Raw genomic sequence first — 16,241 nt, 5'->3', positions numbered from 1 at the left:
AGGGCCTCAGGCATGCAAGGCAAGCGCTCCACCACTGAGCCACCTTCCCAGCCCTCTGCCTGCTCCTTAACATACAAAACTATCAGGATTGACCCCAGATCTATTGTTATAAGCTTAGTTTCACTACCTGGGAAATAGGTCTCAGCCTTCGCAAATTCTAAATAGTCCAGAACTGAAGGAATGTGTGTACCTGTAAAATGCAGCAGGAATATTAACTGATTACTTGTTTCACCCCCTTCAAATCTTCAAGCTTAATGTACAGTGAACACAACTACAAACCAGATGGTTTTGTCCACCCCACCACCAACTTTTTTGTGTCAGTCCTGGGGCTTAAACTCAGGGCCTAGGTGCTGTCCCTGAGCATTTTTGCTCAAGACTAGCATGATACCAGTTGAGCCACAGCTCCATTCCTGGCTTTTTTTTTTTTTTAAAAAAACTTATTGTAAAGGTGATGAACAGGGTGGGTTACAGTGACATATAAGGTAATGAGTACATTTCCTTTTTTTTTTTTTTGGGTCCGGTCATGGGGCCTGAACTCTGGGCCTGGGCACTGTCCCTCAGCTCTTCAGCTCATGGCTAGCACTCTACCACTTGAGCCACAGCGCCACTTCCGGCTTTTTTCTTTTTGCTTATGTGGTGCTGAGGAATCGAACCCAGGGCCTCATGCATGCATGGCAAGCGCTCTACCACTGAGCCACCTTCCCAGCCCCTACATTTCCTTTTGAAGTTACCCCCGCCCTCATTTTTTCCAACTTTCCCCTCCCCACTCCCCTTCCCCCAACATTCTAACCCTGTTTAACCCTCCATCACTCCCATCTAGGTAATAAATGACTTGACTGGACAATAGGGAAGATAAACTTGAAAAAGGTATTTTATTGTGTGTGTGTTTCAGAACTGGTTCTTGAACTAGGGCTTGCACTAGTCATAAGTTTCTTTGCTTAAAATTGGCACTCTACCACTTGAGCCACACCTCTGCTTCTGGCTTTTGGTAGCTGATTGAAAATAGTGTCTCTTGGATTTGTTTGCTTGGGCTGGTTTTGGACCTTTACCTTCAGGCCTCCTGAATAGATAGGTTTACAGTTGTGGGCCACCAGTACCTCCCTTAAAAATGTATCTACTTTAATCAGTTTTCTTTGGATTGTATTAACACAAAATGAAGTAGTAGAAATCCTGAGGTTTAGAAAATTACTATTTCAATGATTAGAAATTAAGACTTGATCCTCAAGATTCAGCCTCCTAAGTAGCTAGGATTACAGGTGTGAGCACTGGTGCCTGGTCCCAAAATTATTTTTTAAATGGCATTATAAGCTTGCTTCTTGGTGATGCTGCCTCTGAGTGTGTGTGTGTGTGACACACACACACACACACACACACACACACACACACCAGTACTAGGGCCTGAACACATGGCCTAAGTGCTGTCACTTAGCTTTGTCGGTAATGGGGCCTGAACTGTGGGCCTGGACACTGTCCCTCAGCTCTTCAGCTCAAGGCAAGCACACTACCACTTGAGCCACAGTGCTATTTCCTGGTTTTCTGGTGGTTTGTTGGAGATAAGAGTCTCACAGACTTTCCTGCCTGGGTTGGCTTTGAACTGTGATCCTTAGATTTCAGCCTCCTGAGGAGCTAGGATTACAGGTGTGAGCCACCAGTGCCAGGTTACTTAGCTTTTTTTTTTTTTAATCAAGGCTGACACTGTATCATTTGAGCCATGCCTCCACTTCAAGTTTTTTACTGTTTAATTGGAGATAAAGAGTTTTGAGGATTTGTCTTTACAGACTGGCTATGAACCAAGACCCTCAGATGTCAGCATCCTCAGTAGCTAGGATTATAGACATGAGCCACTAATGCCTGGCTCTGATTTTTCACAGTGAAATGATGTTGCCAAGCCCATTCTCATTTTCTAGTGGGTATGAATAAGGATAAACTTCCTATTTTCCTGGAACATTAAAAGGAAAACTTCTAATACTAGTCCATAACAAGAGACGCATTAATCATTCTAGGGTATGAGACCTTCCTTCTCTTTCTAGGTGTTTGATCTCTTATACCAGAGCCAACATAAAGACAACCTTAAAATTCCCCTCCTTTCTTCTCTCTCCCTACTTATACATTTACTTTAATTGGAAGGACTCAAATAATTCCAACCTTTTTATTAATTTTTTATTATGGAAAATGGCAAACATATAAAAGTAGAGATGAACATATATACGAACTGTCATTTAACCAACCAAACTTCAGCAATCTTAAAGGCCAATCTTCTTTCAGTATCTTCAATGCACTTAATGTAGAGACTCTTGATGGAAATCTCCGATGTCATTCAGTTGTAAATATTTGGATGTATATTAAAGCTCTTGTTTCCAACAAAACCACAGTACCATTATAACAACTAATACCAAATATCCAGTGAAGGCTCAAATTACCCAGATTGTCCTGTAAATGTATTCATTTTACATTTTAGTTAATTCAGGATCCAATAAAGCTCATGTCAGTGTAATGTCTCTAAAGCCACTTTCAATCTATCATTTTAATCTCCATCTTTCTTTCGTCCTTGAGATCTATTTACTGAAAAAACTTAGATCATTTGTATATGGTGTTTCCTATCAGGATTCTGATGATTTCATCTGTGTGGTGTAGACGAATATGTTTCTGTCTCCTGCATTTTCTATGAAGTGGGAATTATGTCTAGAGGCATGATAAAATTTAAGCAATTTCAAAAGTTTGGCAAATGTATTTCACAGAAGGTACAGGGTACTGCATCGAAGGGTACATAATGTCTGGGATGCCACATATGAGAAAGAATTTTTTCTAATACTTCACAGCTGCCTTGGAGTAGTTGTGTGATACCTGATATACAAAAGCCACATATATGCTAGACAGATTAGAATGGGAATGTTTTACCACTCAATGTCATTACAAAATACAAATTATTTAAACAAATTGTCAGTGATGTCTACCGCATTATCAAGTGAAGTCTTATATACTAGATATATAAAAACAGAATAAGGAAACAGGTTTCTTGCGTTCAAGGTCATATCTTTTGGGAAATAACATAATCATAAGACACATAATCATAAGAGCACAAAAAGGCCACAAGTGCCCAAATAGAATTTTGTACAGATACAGTGGTAGTGCAACAACCTGGAAAGTAGCCATTGTAATAACAGAAAGAAGTGTCCAAAAGCATAGGATGAGCTGTGTCCTTGGTGTTGTCAAAGAGCTCACCTGTGCTGCACAATTCCAGTCACCAATGGGGTCACATACTTCTTTCAAAGTAAATCTGAACAATATTGATGCCATTCACCTAAAAAAAAGAGATAATCTTATTAATAAGCTCTTACTGGTTTATGTGTTCTTCTAGACAACAAATTGAGGATCTGCTACAGTTCACCACTTTATATTGAAAATGCCCTCAGTGAACTATCCAATACAATTCCACTGTGAGGACAGGGGAGAACCTGAGGGAAATAGCAGTGTCCCAGGTTCATTACAGAGTAAAGAAATTAGGAATATACACTGGTAATAAGCATTCTAATCTGTGACAAAGACAAATATCTCCACATCTCAGCCATTACTCTGGACCCTGGGGAAATGGAGGATTCTGTCAGGGTCCAAGTCCTCAAAGAATTCATATTCTAAGAAGACAATAGTATGAAAGATGATTCGGTACCTACAGTTGTGCTGAAAACACAGTTTGTATGGTGCTTTTACAAAAGAAACTGACGAGGGGGAAAAAAAAAGTTCAGGCAGGGCACTGGTGGCTCACACCTGTTATCATAGCTACTCAGGAGCTGAGATCCGAGGATCATGGCTCAAAGGCAGCTTTGGTAGGAAAGTCCATGAGACTCTTATCTCCAAAAAAAACCACCAGAAAACCGGAAGTGGTGCTGTGGCTCAAGTGGTAGAGTGCTTGCCTTGAGCGGAAGAGCTCAGGGACAGTGGCCAGGCCCTGAGTTCAAGCCCCACAACCAACAAAAAAAAAAAGCCAACTGTTACTATTACAGGCTCTTAAAACAGTATTTTTCTTTTCTTTTCTTTTTTGTTCAAAGCTTGTACTCTACCTCTTGAGCCACACTTCTAGTTCAGGCTTTTTATTGGTTAATTGGAGATAAGAGTCTCGTCGACTTTTTGCTTAGAGTGGCTTTGAAACAGGATCCTCAGATCTCAGCCTCCTGAGGATTATAGCCATGAGTGACAGGGTGCCTAGCTTGAAGCCAGCACTTTCACCAACCGGTCTCAGGTTCTCTATTGAGAGAGGAACTGCTTTGTTACAAACAAACTCCATTTAAAGAGAAGTCAAAGTCTCCAAAGGGCTACTAACATTGCCACTACTTCACAAGCTGCCTGTTCTGGCTCTTGCATACTTTTAAGTTTCACTAGTATTTCTAAATACAAAACTGTTGAGCTCTTTACTACAGTTCTCTCAAAACTATACAAAAGCATTATTTGTAGCCATTCCTCACGGTTATGTCTTTGAGTGGTAATCTAATCCACAGAATATAGGTTGCTAAGAAATACATGTTAATTCTGTAACATGCATTTAAAATTTTACCTTTACTCCAACATGTGTTCTTCGAGCCTTTTAAAGAATAAAAGTAGGCACCTGTCCAAGTAAAGGAAAAGTTGACCCTTTAAAAATCCATACTGAAAACAAGTTTTTACTTTATGTCTGACAGTTTTAATTTGCATTGGATTTGGGGTGGGTGGGATGAACTGAAAGATTCAGCTGTACACTTTCCTGTAATCTTACATAAAATGCATGGATACTATAGAAGGATCCTTCTTGGACATCTACCTTTTTAAAAATGGAGGTCATAGATATAACTTAGTCTATAACTTTGTAAAATGTTTTACCCTGAAAATGACTGGATTACTCTTTTAAAATCAAAAGTTGTTTGGGCCCTTTGACTTAATTTTTCTTCATTTAGACTGAACTTCTAAAGCATTTTCACAAGTGCTTCCTACGTGAATTTGAAGTCTTAAAGTGTGATAACTGTAAAATGTTGCAATTTGAGAATGAAAGCCTTGGGAGCTTTACAAATAGCATAAAGATATCTGGGTGCTAAGGAAAATCTTAGAGATCAGTACTATTCAATCCGAATGTTTTTTGACTAAAGCACAGGAAATATATACAGGTTAACAACACTGAAAAGTTGATTAACAGCAACACTATCCTTTTAACAATTGTGAAATAAATACCTTTTGGCTCAAAGGCCAAAAGGTAATAGTGGGCATTTTTATCTCTAAGAATTCTAAGCAAAAGTTAAGCTGCCCAACAAAAAATTAGTTTCTCTAATATTACTGCATAGTTTGAAGAGTGCCAGATTACTGAGAGTATCAATAAGTTAATTTGGATTATTGGATAATTATTGACAACCATATACAATATTTTTGTATTATTTAGAACATGGAATTTTAGATGTGGTTTGTTAAAGAAAATAATTTAAAAGGTTATTTTCTAATCTTCCCATCCCTTTGACAATATAAATTTTAATTAAATACATTTTATTTACACATTTATATAGGGCAAACACCTTTGGTTTTTTTGGTTCTGTGGGGCTTGAACTCAGGGACTGGTAACTGTGGGCACTATCCCTGAGTATATTTGCTCAAGGCTAGCGCTCTACTCAAACAGCTTATTTTTAAAAATAGAAAAACTTAAAGGCTCAGGCCTGTAATCCTAGCTACTTAGGAGCCTGAGACTGAAGGAACAGTTCGAAGCCAGCCCAGGCAGACAAATCTAAGAGATCCTTCAATTAATCAGCAAACAAACTAGAAGTAGAGGAGTGGCTTAATTGTTAGAACAACTGGTTTGAGTGAAAAATTCAAGTTAGAGTATGAAGCCCTGAGTTTAAGCTTCAGTACTGGCACAAAACCCAACAGCCCAACAAACCTAAAATTTAAAAACAGAATAACCAAAAAATTTAAGGAGATATTCAATAGAAGAGTGACTGTAAAGTGTTTAAAAGTTAATCTGTAAATAATACATACTTAAAAGTTTTATTCATGTGTGTTTATATTGGTTTGCAGAATTTCTGTTAAAGTGTTTTTTATATGTAGAAAGATATTTGCTACTCTTCATTAAGTACAGTTTTTCTCAGTGGTTATGGAAGAAGATGATTTACAGAAGAATTTACAAGTTAGATACCACTCTGCCCAACTTTCTTAATACAGACTACATAACAGTGCCGCAATAAATTAACTGAGTGACCCAATATACCTACCCACAATTTTTTAAAGAGACATGATATATTGTAGGTTGCCATTTCAATACTCAATTCCTAAAGGAGGCTTTCCTTCCACCTAACTTCAGACATAGTTCCATGAATAGAGGAAGTTCCAAAAGAGACAGGTATTTTAGATGGGGTGTTTGTTGTTAGCAAGTATTAAAGCCAATTTGAGTACTCAAAATTGAGCACAACCAACTTTGGGCTCCAAAGACATTTGTTCCAGGTCCCATTAGTGAGACTGCTGGGGTGTCCTAAGGTCTTGGGAAGCCGATGACAGCTGAGGGGGGGAGCATTAACTCACTCAACTAGGATACAGACACCATGAAGGCTCACACTCTTCTGCTTGCTTGAGTTAGCAAAGTTTAACTGGGTTTATAATAAAGACAAATATGAGAGACCACTTCCCATCACACGTGCACCCTGAGAGAACCAGGGTTCTTCTAGCCACCCAAACCTGGCACTTGAGAGTCCAGAACACAGGTTTCACGGGAAGATGTGTTTCCCTAGCGATTACCCAGAAATACGTATTCTATAGGGCAAAACCTCGTAAACTCTAGAGGAAATGGCCGTGTCAAGTCAGCAGTGAGGAATTGCCCAGTGTGAAAATTTCCTCAAAATCCAGTCATCTCTGTCTGTCTCTCTCAATGTCTACATATAAATAGACAAAGAATTGTTTTGCCAGGAGCATATTAGAACCCATCTCTGAAGCTAAAATTACATAAGATGTAAAATTTCCAATCCCCCTTTTTTATTCTTTATAATTTTAAAATGGATTCTTGCATCCCACTCCCACCCCAGAAGAGATCGCTGACAAGCAGGAAGGCTGCTGAAGGAGAAAACAACAGGAGATGCCCACCCTGACCAGGCCGGCCGGAATTTAAAGGCCTCCACCAGGCAAGGAAGGAGCCAGCAGTAGCCTGGCATCAGAAATGCGCACGCACACTCACGCACAAACATATGGAAATGAAGGGGGGAACCCAAACAAAAACATCAGCGGGCCCGCCCCGCCCCCGCCCCCCACAAGCAGGGCCGGCCGCGAAGGCACCTTGCCAGGCAATGGTTTGCCGGCGGGGCTCAGGGAGACACTGCAGTGTCACCAAGAAGCGATTTCCATCGCGTCTGCAAAACGTGCAGACTGTCTGCGAGCAGCCTGGCAAGCCAGACAGCTCGCAGCGTGATTCGGAGGTCCGCCTGCCAAGGAAACAAAAGAAGCCTCGCTCCTGCCCGCGCGACCGACCGCACGCACATGGCAGCGGAGGGGCTCCCGAGGGCTGCGGGCTGGAGGGACCGGTTTTCGGGGGGGGGGGGGGCGGCGACCGCAGCGTCGGCGCGGGAGGGAGCGGGACTTACTGAGGCTGGCTCTCGGGCGGAGGCAACGGCGGGGCCACGGAGTTTCCATTGGTCGGGGAGCCGCCCAGCTTCAGCTTCTCCAGGTACGCGGCGTGCACGGGCTTGTGGCACTGCAGGATCTTGATGGCATCCTCGATCTTGAACCACTCGCGCTTCCGGCCGATGCTCAGCGAGTCTTCCCAGTCTTCCAGCAGCTCGGTGACGGTGAGGACGTACACGTAGGTGCGGTGCTTGCGGTCCTGGTTCTGCTCGAAGACGCCCAGCAGCCGGCCGAGCTTCCCCTTGACGCCCGCCTCCTCGTACACCTCGCGCACCGCCGCGCCGCCCGGCTCCTCCTCGGGCTCCATTCCGCCGCCGGGCACGATCCAGCGGTCAGGGTAGCGGCTGCTGCTCACCAGCAGCACCTCGTCCTCGCGCTCGCTGCGGAAGCACAGGCACGCCGCCCGCTGCTTGAAGCCCTCGGGGTCGTAGGTGCGCGTCTGGTTCGGCTTGCACTTCATCCTCGGAGCCGGCTGTGCCCTGCGGGCCGCGCGCGGACACCGGGAGCTGCTGTGGCGGCTGCGGCTGCGACTGCCGAGAGAGGGCCGGGCGGGCGGGCGGGCAGGCGGGCCAGGGAGCGAGCGACGCAGCGAACGAGGGCGGGCGGCTGGAGACGGTAGCGCCTCTGCTGCGAGCCAAACGGAGCCGCGGGGAAGATGAGGCGGGCGGAGGCGGGCACGGGCGCGGGCGCGGGCGCGGGGGCGGGCCGGCGTCAGGCAGCCAGTCACTCGGGCCGCAGGGCGGGCAGCGCAGCTCGGGCGCGCGGAGGGTCCCGAGCCCGCCGTCTGATTGGAGGCGTCGCTTCCGCCGTCCCCTCACGGAGTCGCGCCCCACAGCCCACCGCGTCGCCGGCCTTCGTCAGCAGCTCTAGTAGGGGTTGAGTGAGGTGAAGCGCAGTTGCGTGCGCGTCCAAGGTAGAGGACGAGGGACGGAGGCGGGGGTCTCCCTGCTCCCAGAGAGCGCGCTGCCGCGGACACACTGCGCAGGCGCCCGGCACCTCTGCCACTGGGAACCTCCAGCCCACGGACTGCGAGTTACCGCATTGTGATGGCCCAGAATCCTCTCCACGTGTGCGTTTCGGCCAGACGTTGCTTAGACACCGCCAGACATTGCCCTTCCCCTTCCGCTCCCTGGGGCTCTGAGACCCTCACGAAAATGCCCCACCCAGAACTAGGCCAAGGACCGCAGTGGCTGCCATGATGCTTATTGATAGGAAGGGCAGGTGTCATCAAAATGACCATTGGCATTCTGGCAAAGCGGTCTTTGCTGAGTCACACGCGGTTTTGGCTCTTCAACAGGTTCTCCACCTTGTCAAGCATCCTGACGCAGTCCTTAATTCAACTTTTCTTTTTTGGGTTGGATTTTGGCAATAGTACAGTTTGAACTCAAGGCCTTGCCGGTGCTCTGGGACTTGAGTCACTCCCCTGGCCCCTTTTGCTTGGATTATCCTTTGAGATAGGCTTTCCTTCATGCTCAGGATCTTCCCATTTGTGATCCCTCTGCCTAGAAGCTGAGATGACAGGTGTCAGCCACCATGGCCCGGCCAGGGGTGGAGATGGAGCCCTGGGAAGTTCTCTCCTAGATTGGCCTGGAATTGGCATCCCCAAATCTCAGCTTCCCCAGGAGCTAGGATTCTAGGCTTGAGTCACCATGCCAGGCTAACACTTTTATCAAAGCTGTATTTACATCTCTGTTCCTCAGTGTTCTCCTCAGTAAACTCCTAGTCCCTCCTTTCATCACTTCAGTTGCTCTATGAAGCACATGCTGGATGAGCACACAACTGGACAAGCATACGACTGATCTTAAGTACCATCTAACTCAGTTCTCCACACACGATATCCATCCCTATCTTTTTTAAAAAAAAAATCTTTAAGTAGTTGTATAAATGGGTTTCAATTCGACATGCCAATTTATGAGTAGAGTGCTCTTCCATTGTCCACCTCCCATCCAAAGTCCACACATTCCTCCCAGCCAGTTACCTGGTTCCATTGTCCCATATGTACATTGAGTATTATGTCTGTATTCACCCACCAGTCGCCTCTCTCCTTTTGTCTGCTCCCATCCCACTCTCTCTCCTGTTAACCTCTAAAAAGCCAGAAGTGGAGCTGTGGCTCCATTGTTAGAGCACTAGCAATGAGCAAAAAACTCAGCAGCAGTGCCCAGGCCCAGAAAAAAAAAGGACAAGTTATTTACGAAGGCTACTGTGGGAGTTGGGGGAGGAAGAGACACAAGGAAACGGCAAACATCTTTTCTGCACTGCTTTGCACACTTTTCCACATAGAGCATTATGCTGTCCCTTCCCATGTGAATATTCTTAGCCATAGGGCCACAAGAAGATGCCACACAGCAAAGGCAGGAGGAATAAGGACTTCTTTTGTGCTCCTGTAGAGCAATGTATAATTCCAGATTAAAGGCATGTTGCCACCCTCCTCTCTCCTTCAAATGGAACATTCTGTCCTAGAAAATTGCAATGAAGAGCTGAGGGGCCAAGGATGCTGCAGGAAACCTCACCATTATTCCCCAAAGGAGTGATGGTTGGTACAACTGCCTGTCACAGCCACAACAGATTTATAAAGGCTACTCATACTTCCTGACACCCATTTATGCACACATATGCATCCCCATGAACACACACACACACACACACACACACACACACACACACACACACACACACCCCACTGCTAAGATGGATCTCAATCCCCTTTACATCTTACAAATGACTGGAACAGGTCCCAGGCTTCTGGAAATATCTGCATTTATTTAAAGAAATATGTCCTACATCCTGCCAGGCCTGGCCCTGAATTCTACAGTTAAGAAGAATGAATAATGTTTCCTTACTCCATTGTCAACACCAGCTTCCAGACCTTTTGTTCAGGCTGTAGCCTTCTCCTCCCCACCCACCCCTATTCCTTTCCTCCAAGAAATCTCAATCCCTGTTCCTCTGCATAAATCTCTTCTGGGATGATCTGCCCTGGTTGATTCCTCTCCAGAGTGTTTTAGTGTCTTAGTGTGTCTTAATTCCCTCTTGGACAAGAACAGATATTTTCCTTTTGACCTTCAAGGTACCCAACAGAACTCAAGAAATATCAAAGCATGCACTGAGCAGTATAAAGGCTGAGGAAGAACGTCAGCCTATGTCATATGCCCCTTACCTTCAGAGTGTGAGATTCCAGCACTGACTAGGCGGAGATCAGGGAGGGAGACATAGAAGAAAGAGTTACATGAAGTAAATGTAAGGTAACTACTGGAAGACTCTTCCAATAAGCCAGGCAGCTGGGTCTTCCTATGTTTGACTCCACAGTCCTACTAGCATGTTTGCACATCACAAGAGGTAGTTGGAGGTCTGAGTCTTCTGTTCAAGAAGGATCAGTACAGAAGATTCTATGTGACAGCAATAAAAGCAAAAGTATCAGAAAGCTACAGTGTTGGGGCCCCTGCCTCCCAGGCCACACTGGTGATTCCAGAGGGCAAGGAAGAAGACCAGAGGTACAAGCTGCAGAGGACAGGAGTTGACAGAGGAACAAAGGCTGATGGTGAGTGAGGAGAGATAGGAGGTATGGGTTGAGGTATCCAGAAAGCTAGGGGCCCAGAAGTCTCTCAGTATCTGCCATGATGTCCTCTCCTGTGACAGTTGGAGTCTTGCACATAGCTTCAGAATTGAGGAAGCCCATGGAGTGGAGTTGCTGCTGATGCTGATGGAATCTCCCTTCTGGCATTGGCATGAGTGAGTTTGCACTCCCAGCCAAAAGCTGGATCATTTGTTCATGAGCTGCTGTTGGGCAGTGGGAACTCCTGTGGGAGGACATGTGGCTGGCATGGCTGGTGAGGAGGTGGGACCTCGGTTACAGTCCCAGCGTTGCTGCCTGTCCATGGTGCTAGTGTCTAGGACTTCCCAAAGGAGTCAAGGCTGGTGGAGCGGCCAACGGGCCTCTTCAAGGCCTGCAGTAAGGCCTGCAAGATGCAGGGATTGATGAGGATGGAGAAGGACTCCTTGTTCTGCTTCTGCTGTGGAAAGACAGGGAGCTGCAGGCTGAGCTGCTCCTTCAGCTGGGGCTAAGTAGGGCAATCCTCATGAAAATCAACATATTCCCCATCATCTGAGCAGCAAAATCAGGGTTCTGGTCCATGGCTGTATCATGCTGTGCAAGAGGGGTGTTGCGATCACATTCTGCCTTAGCTGGGGGATTGCAGAGATCTGCAGGATTGTGTGCATTTCTGGGCTATTGAATTTTGCTGGCCCCAGGCTAGCCCCATGGATCCATAGTTTTTGAGTGTACCTGGCTCATCCGCCATCCTCTCATAAACTCTTCACTGGGACGGGAACCTTTGGAGGTGGGGAGCACCTGGGCACAAGGGCTAGGCATAGGCTCTCTATTCTCAATAGGAGGTGGCTGGGAAGGCAAGCTGTCAGTTCTAGGCAAGAGAAGAGAATGCAGCACTGACCTGGCCATGGTGGGCCACTTAGGGCCCAGGACAGGCATGATGTCCTTGGAGAGTCACAGGGCTACATTTTGGTTTCACACCCAGTCTGCCTTCATGGCTGGACTCCAAGCCAGCTCCATTGTCTGCCTCATGTTGATCGTGAGGCTAATCTCAAGGTTCCCCTTCATCAATTGCTACTTCTGGGGGTTGGTCATGATTGTGTGGCACATCAGGAACACTAGATATTTTATCTTGGAACAAGGGGTTCTTTGTGATTTATGACAGCCTCGTGTGCTTAGATATCATCTGTCTTTGTACCTGTGGCTGTAGCTTTATGAAGCTAGCAGAGCCCAGGCCCAGGCTGTCCAGGCCCAGGCTGTCCTCAAAGACAGAATAGTTACCGAATCCTAGGGATTGCAGAGATCTGCAGGAATGTGTGCATTTCTGGGCTGTTGAACTTTGCTGTCCCAGGCTAGCTCCATGGATCCACAGGCGTTTGAGACTGTTGGGTATACTTGGCTCATCCTCCATCCTCTGGTCAACTCTCCTCTGGAACTGATACCCTTGGAGGTGGGTAGCACCGGGGCACAAGGGTTAGGGATGGGCCCTCTATTCTCAATTGGAAGAGACTGGGAAGGCAAGCTATCAGTTCCAGGCAAGAGAAGAGAAGGGGTTGTTGTGAAAGTACTCCAGTGCAGCACTGACCAGCCATGGGCTAGTGGGGGTCCATACGCTTAGGGCCCAGGGCAGTTATGATGTCTCTGAGGAGTCTCTCCATGTTATTCAGGGCTGCATCCCAGTTCCACATCCATTCTGGCCCTATGGCTGGAGTCTAAGCCAGCTCCATTGTCTGACTCTGGGTTGCTAATCTCATGTTGTTGATTGTGAGGCTAATCTCAAGAATCCCCTTCATCAATTGCTACTTCTGGGGGTTGGTAATAATTCTGCAGCACAACAGACACATAAGATGTAGTATCTTAAAATAAATTTTGTGTGTGATTTGTGAGATTAGATACCAGGTGTCTTTGCCTGTGTGGCTTTAGTGCCATGAATGTAATAGAGCCCAAGCCCAGGCTGCCCAAACCCAGTATGTCCTCAAAAGACAGACTAGATGCAGGACCCCTGGGTAGGTCCCTTCCAAAAGGAGACAACTGTTCCCCAGGGTCCATTGTGTGTATGGGGGGGGAAGCCGTAGTAACAGCTAGATCTTGAGGTTTCTGATGACCTAGATGGTCAGTGAGCTTATCCTGGACCCATATTTTTCAGTGTGTCTCAGTCCTTGAGGATCTTGCCCAGAAAGACCTGAACCAGCTGATCCTGTGGGCAGTGAATCTCCTGGGGATTTTCCTTTTGCACTCCTTTACCTAAGCTCCATTTCAGGCCGCCATTTCCTCCTATTCCTTGAAGGTCTTCATGGTGACTCAGTAAGGGGCCTCTTCTCCCCCATGGTGCCATAGCAGCCCACCAGCCTGCCCTTCTCCTCCTCCTTTTTACCCCAATCTGCCTAGCCCTGCTCAAATCCTTCTATTCCCCTCCCCTTCCCTCTCCTGATCCCTTCTTCCTTCATACAGATCTCTGCTGCCCCTAAGGTGTATACTGTCACAGCTTATGCATCTTGCTCTCTCTCACTGACCCCCTCTTGGCATCAGACAGGAGTCATGGAAACAGCTTTTTTAATGAAATCATCGTTTCATCTAGAGGAAAGACTGAAAAGCAAATGAAGTGTAGCTATGAAACATATGGTCTGATTTTCAAACAGTACAGTTTCCCAAGATCTGATCGACACCATTTCTACCCAGAAACACTAATGAAAATGATTAGATTCTCAAGAACAGCCAAACATTGTCTTCCTCATTTTATATACTTTGCCATTATTTAAGAAAGAACGTAACTGGGTGCCAGTAGCTCATACCTGTAATCCTAGCTACTAAGGAAGCTGAGATCTGAGGATCGTGGTTCAAAGCCAGCCCGGGCAGGAAAGTCCATGAAACTCTTTATCTCCAATAAACCACCAGAAAACCGGAAGTGGCGCTGTAGCTCAAGTGGTAGAGCACTCACCTTGAGCCGAAGAGCTGAGGGACAACAGCACTCAGGCCCAGAGTTCAAGCCCCACAACCGACAAAAAATGAAAGAAGGAAGGAAGGAAGGTAGGAAGGAAAGAAAGAAAGACAGACAGACAGACAGACAGAAAGAAAGAAAGATCCCTTTCAACTGGGTCAGAAACAGGCTGGTACGGTGAAAGTAAGAATTCAGTAAGTGGACCAGCTGGACTGTCTGCATCTGTGACTGTCTGGGTCCCAAGGTAGCCTCTTGTGCACTATGGCAAATTTCATTCATGGTAAGAGTTGCTGAGACATACTGTACCCGACATTCTTCCTTGGTAATTTTTTTTCCTACCTGGAAGATCAGGGTACCCAAGAGAATGTAGCTTCCACTGAAATTTGAGGATTGTCAGAATCGAAGCTAACAAGATTAGCTCAGGATACATGTTGTGTCTTTGTCTAAGCCAGGAAGGAGCAATTAACAAGAGATAGGGCAATTAGGAGCCCTGGGAGAAGCCTGCAGTTGCTGCTAGGAGCCTCTTTTTCTGTGGCTTCAAGTGGAGTTCAGACCTAGACCTAGAGGAGCCCCCAGAAACATCCTCACCGGGGTTGAAGAAGGTAGACACTTCTCCAGGCTGTCCAGTACATATGGCTGGACAGTAATACCGCAATTGCTCAGAAAAGCAACCACCAACATCTGCCTGAGAGACTTTCTGATATTTGGAGGGGAGCAAAGCCAAGGGAAAGGATTACATTCACGGGGGCAAATGGCCTAGAGCTCTAGTGGGCCTCCCTTAGTAGCTACACAGCCTTAGGTAAATTCACAGCTTCAGCCTCAGTATTTCTCATCTGTAGAAGGGAGCAAGTGAACTACCTCCTTCCTGACACCTCTCTCCAAGAAGCTTTTCTGACCCTGTGCACACCCACCCCTGTCACTAGGGTTCAATCACCAGTCTCTGATTCTCTAGGCTTACTTTACACACTTATTCTGTCAGAGCCTCAAATCCTGGTTCTGTGAGCTCTGCATGTTAGTGAGGAGAGCAGCGGCTTGGAACCAAGCTGAAATGAACCTTCTCTCCTCCAAGTCAGCACTATGCCTAGGACTGGGGCCCAGCTGGGACTTCAAGTCACATTGACAGAATGACAGAAGCCACATGGACCCCAGGACAGACAGTATTATCCCTCTTGATTGTCTCTTACTGACAGGAAAGGAAATGTGAGAGGCCCAGGGCATCTCCTTACCTCCTTTCCCTCTGGAGCGGGAAGAGATGGGGGGCGGGCGGTGCTGGGCCTTTGACATCAACCCCCAGGTGTTCCCAAATTCTTTGTTTTGCCCTCCAACATGCAGGTGGCTTCACAATGGTCTCTAGTAGGTCCATCACTGTAATGTTCTCAAATACTAATGTTTGAACACAAAAGACCCCACATATGTTTTTCACTAATTGAGTCATGGGATGTAATCAGGACAGCTTCTCAGATGCTTCCTGTGAATCATGGCAGAGGTGTGCCCAGAGCCAGGGGAGCTAACCCAGTGGTCAGCTAATTGGGAAGGCCATGTGAGCGCCTCCACTCTCCCCTGCCCTTCTCCCCCTTGCTCACTAGCTCTGCCCCTTCCAGCTGTATCCCTGTGCCAGGGAGGAGCAGATCTGCCCATGCTTCTGATTCAGCACCTAGGCCCTCTTTCCTGCCGCTGTTTCCTGGGTGAGGACTGAGGTGCCGCCAGAAGCCTCAGGGTCTGCAGCACTGGCTGCTGCCTGGTCTTTCTGGCCTGCCATTGCTCAGTCCCCATCACTCCCCCATCTCTGTCTACCCTGGACTCTGTGGGCATTCCTGAGGGCCTGAACTCAAAAAGTCCCTCTCCCACTTTTTCTGCCATTGTCCTGGCTTTGCTTGTCTGTAGTCACCCCCAGGGGTACCCTGGAACTGAATGTTCCACCATTTCACAGGCAGGCCTTCATATTGGGTAAGAATTCATCTTACCTGACAATGCCCTGTGCTGTTACTGTCACATTTAGCATTGTCTGTTTTTGCTGCTGCGTTTCAATTAATCTTAACTACACAATGTTTAGAATTCTCTGCACTTCGCCTTTGGCTGTGCTTTTTCAATTTACACCTTGGAGCTGCCTGTGGTTATGGCAGAGCCAAAATTTACCATTCG

At 46.5% G+C, this 16,241-nt stretch overlaps 1 protein-coding gene and 1 pseudogene across 2 annotated transcripts; both read right to left on the bottom strand.

Annotated features, from left to right (window-relative positions):
- Positions 1-2,136: 2,136 nt before the first annotated feature.
- Positions 2,137-8,147, bottom strand: LOC138829403 (diphosphoinositol polyphosphate phosphohydrolase 3-alpha). 2 transcript variants are annotated; one of them, XM_070025718.1, is made up of 3 exons: positions 7,578-8,147; positions 4,550-4,600; positions 2,137-3,301 (listed from the first exon to the last, which is right to left on the bottom strand). In XM_070025718.1, the coding sequence occupies exons 1-2, from the start codon at positions 8,075-8,077 to the stop codon at positions 4,552-4,554; spliced, it is 549 nt and encodes a 182-aa protein (XP_069881819.1). In that variant the 5' UTR covers positions 8,078-8,147; the 3' UTR covers positions 2,137-3,301; positions 4,550-4,551. The 2 variants fall into 2 exon arrangements, with proteins under 2 accessions (XP_069881819.1, XP_069881821.1); XM_070025720.1 differs by lacking the exon at positions 4,550-4,600 and having other exon boundaries at positions 2,140-3,301.
- A 3,050-nt stretch (positions 8,148-11,197) lies between these two features.
- LOC138829415 (ubiquilin-4 pseudogene) lies at positions 11,198-12,070 on the bottom strand (annotated as a pseudogene).
- Positions 12,071-16,241: the final 4,171 nt, after the last annotated feature.

The sequence above is a fragment of the Dipodomys merriami genome, unplaced genomic scaffold (genome assembly GCF_024711535.1).
Source record: "Dipodomys merriami isolate MVZ:Mamm:240054 unplaced genomic scaffold, mDipMer1.0.p SCAF_171, whole genome shotgun sequence".
In the NCBI taxonomy this organism is placed as follows: Eukaryota; Metazoa; Chordata; class Mammalia; order Rodentia; family Heteromyidae; genus Dipodomys; species Dipodomys merriami.
Note: the sequence above shows the minus strand (reverse complement) of the source record. Positions and strands in the feature narration are given on the sequence as shown.

Excerpts from the sequence above, each read along its gene's own strand:
- LOC138829403 (XM_070025718.1), bottom strand. The coding sequence starts at position 8,077 with ATGAAGTGCAAGCCGAACCAGACGCGCACCTACGACCCCGAGGGCTTC. Across the intron at positions 4,601-7,577 it reads CCGCCCGAGAGCCAGCCTCA|GTGCCTACTTTTATTCTTTA; the intron begins GTAAGTCCCGCT and ends TTACTTGGACAG.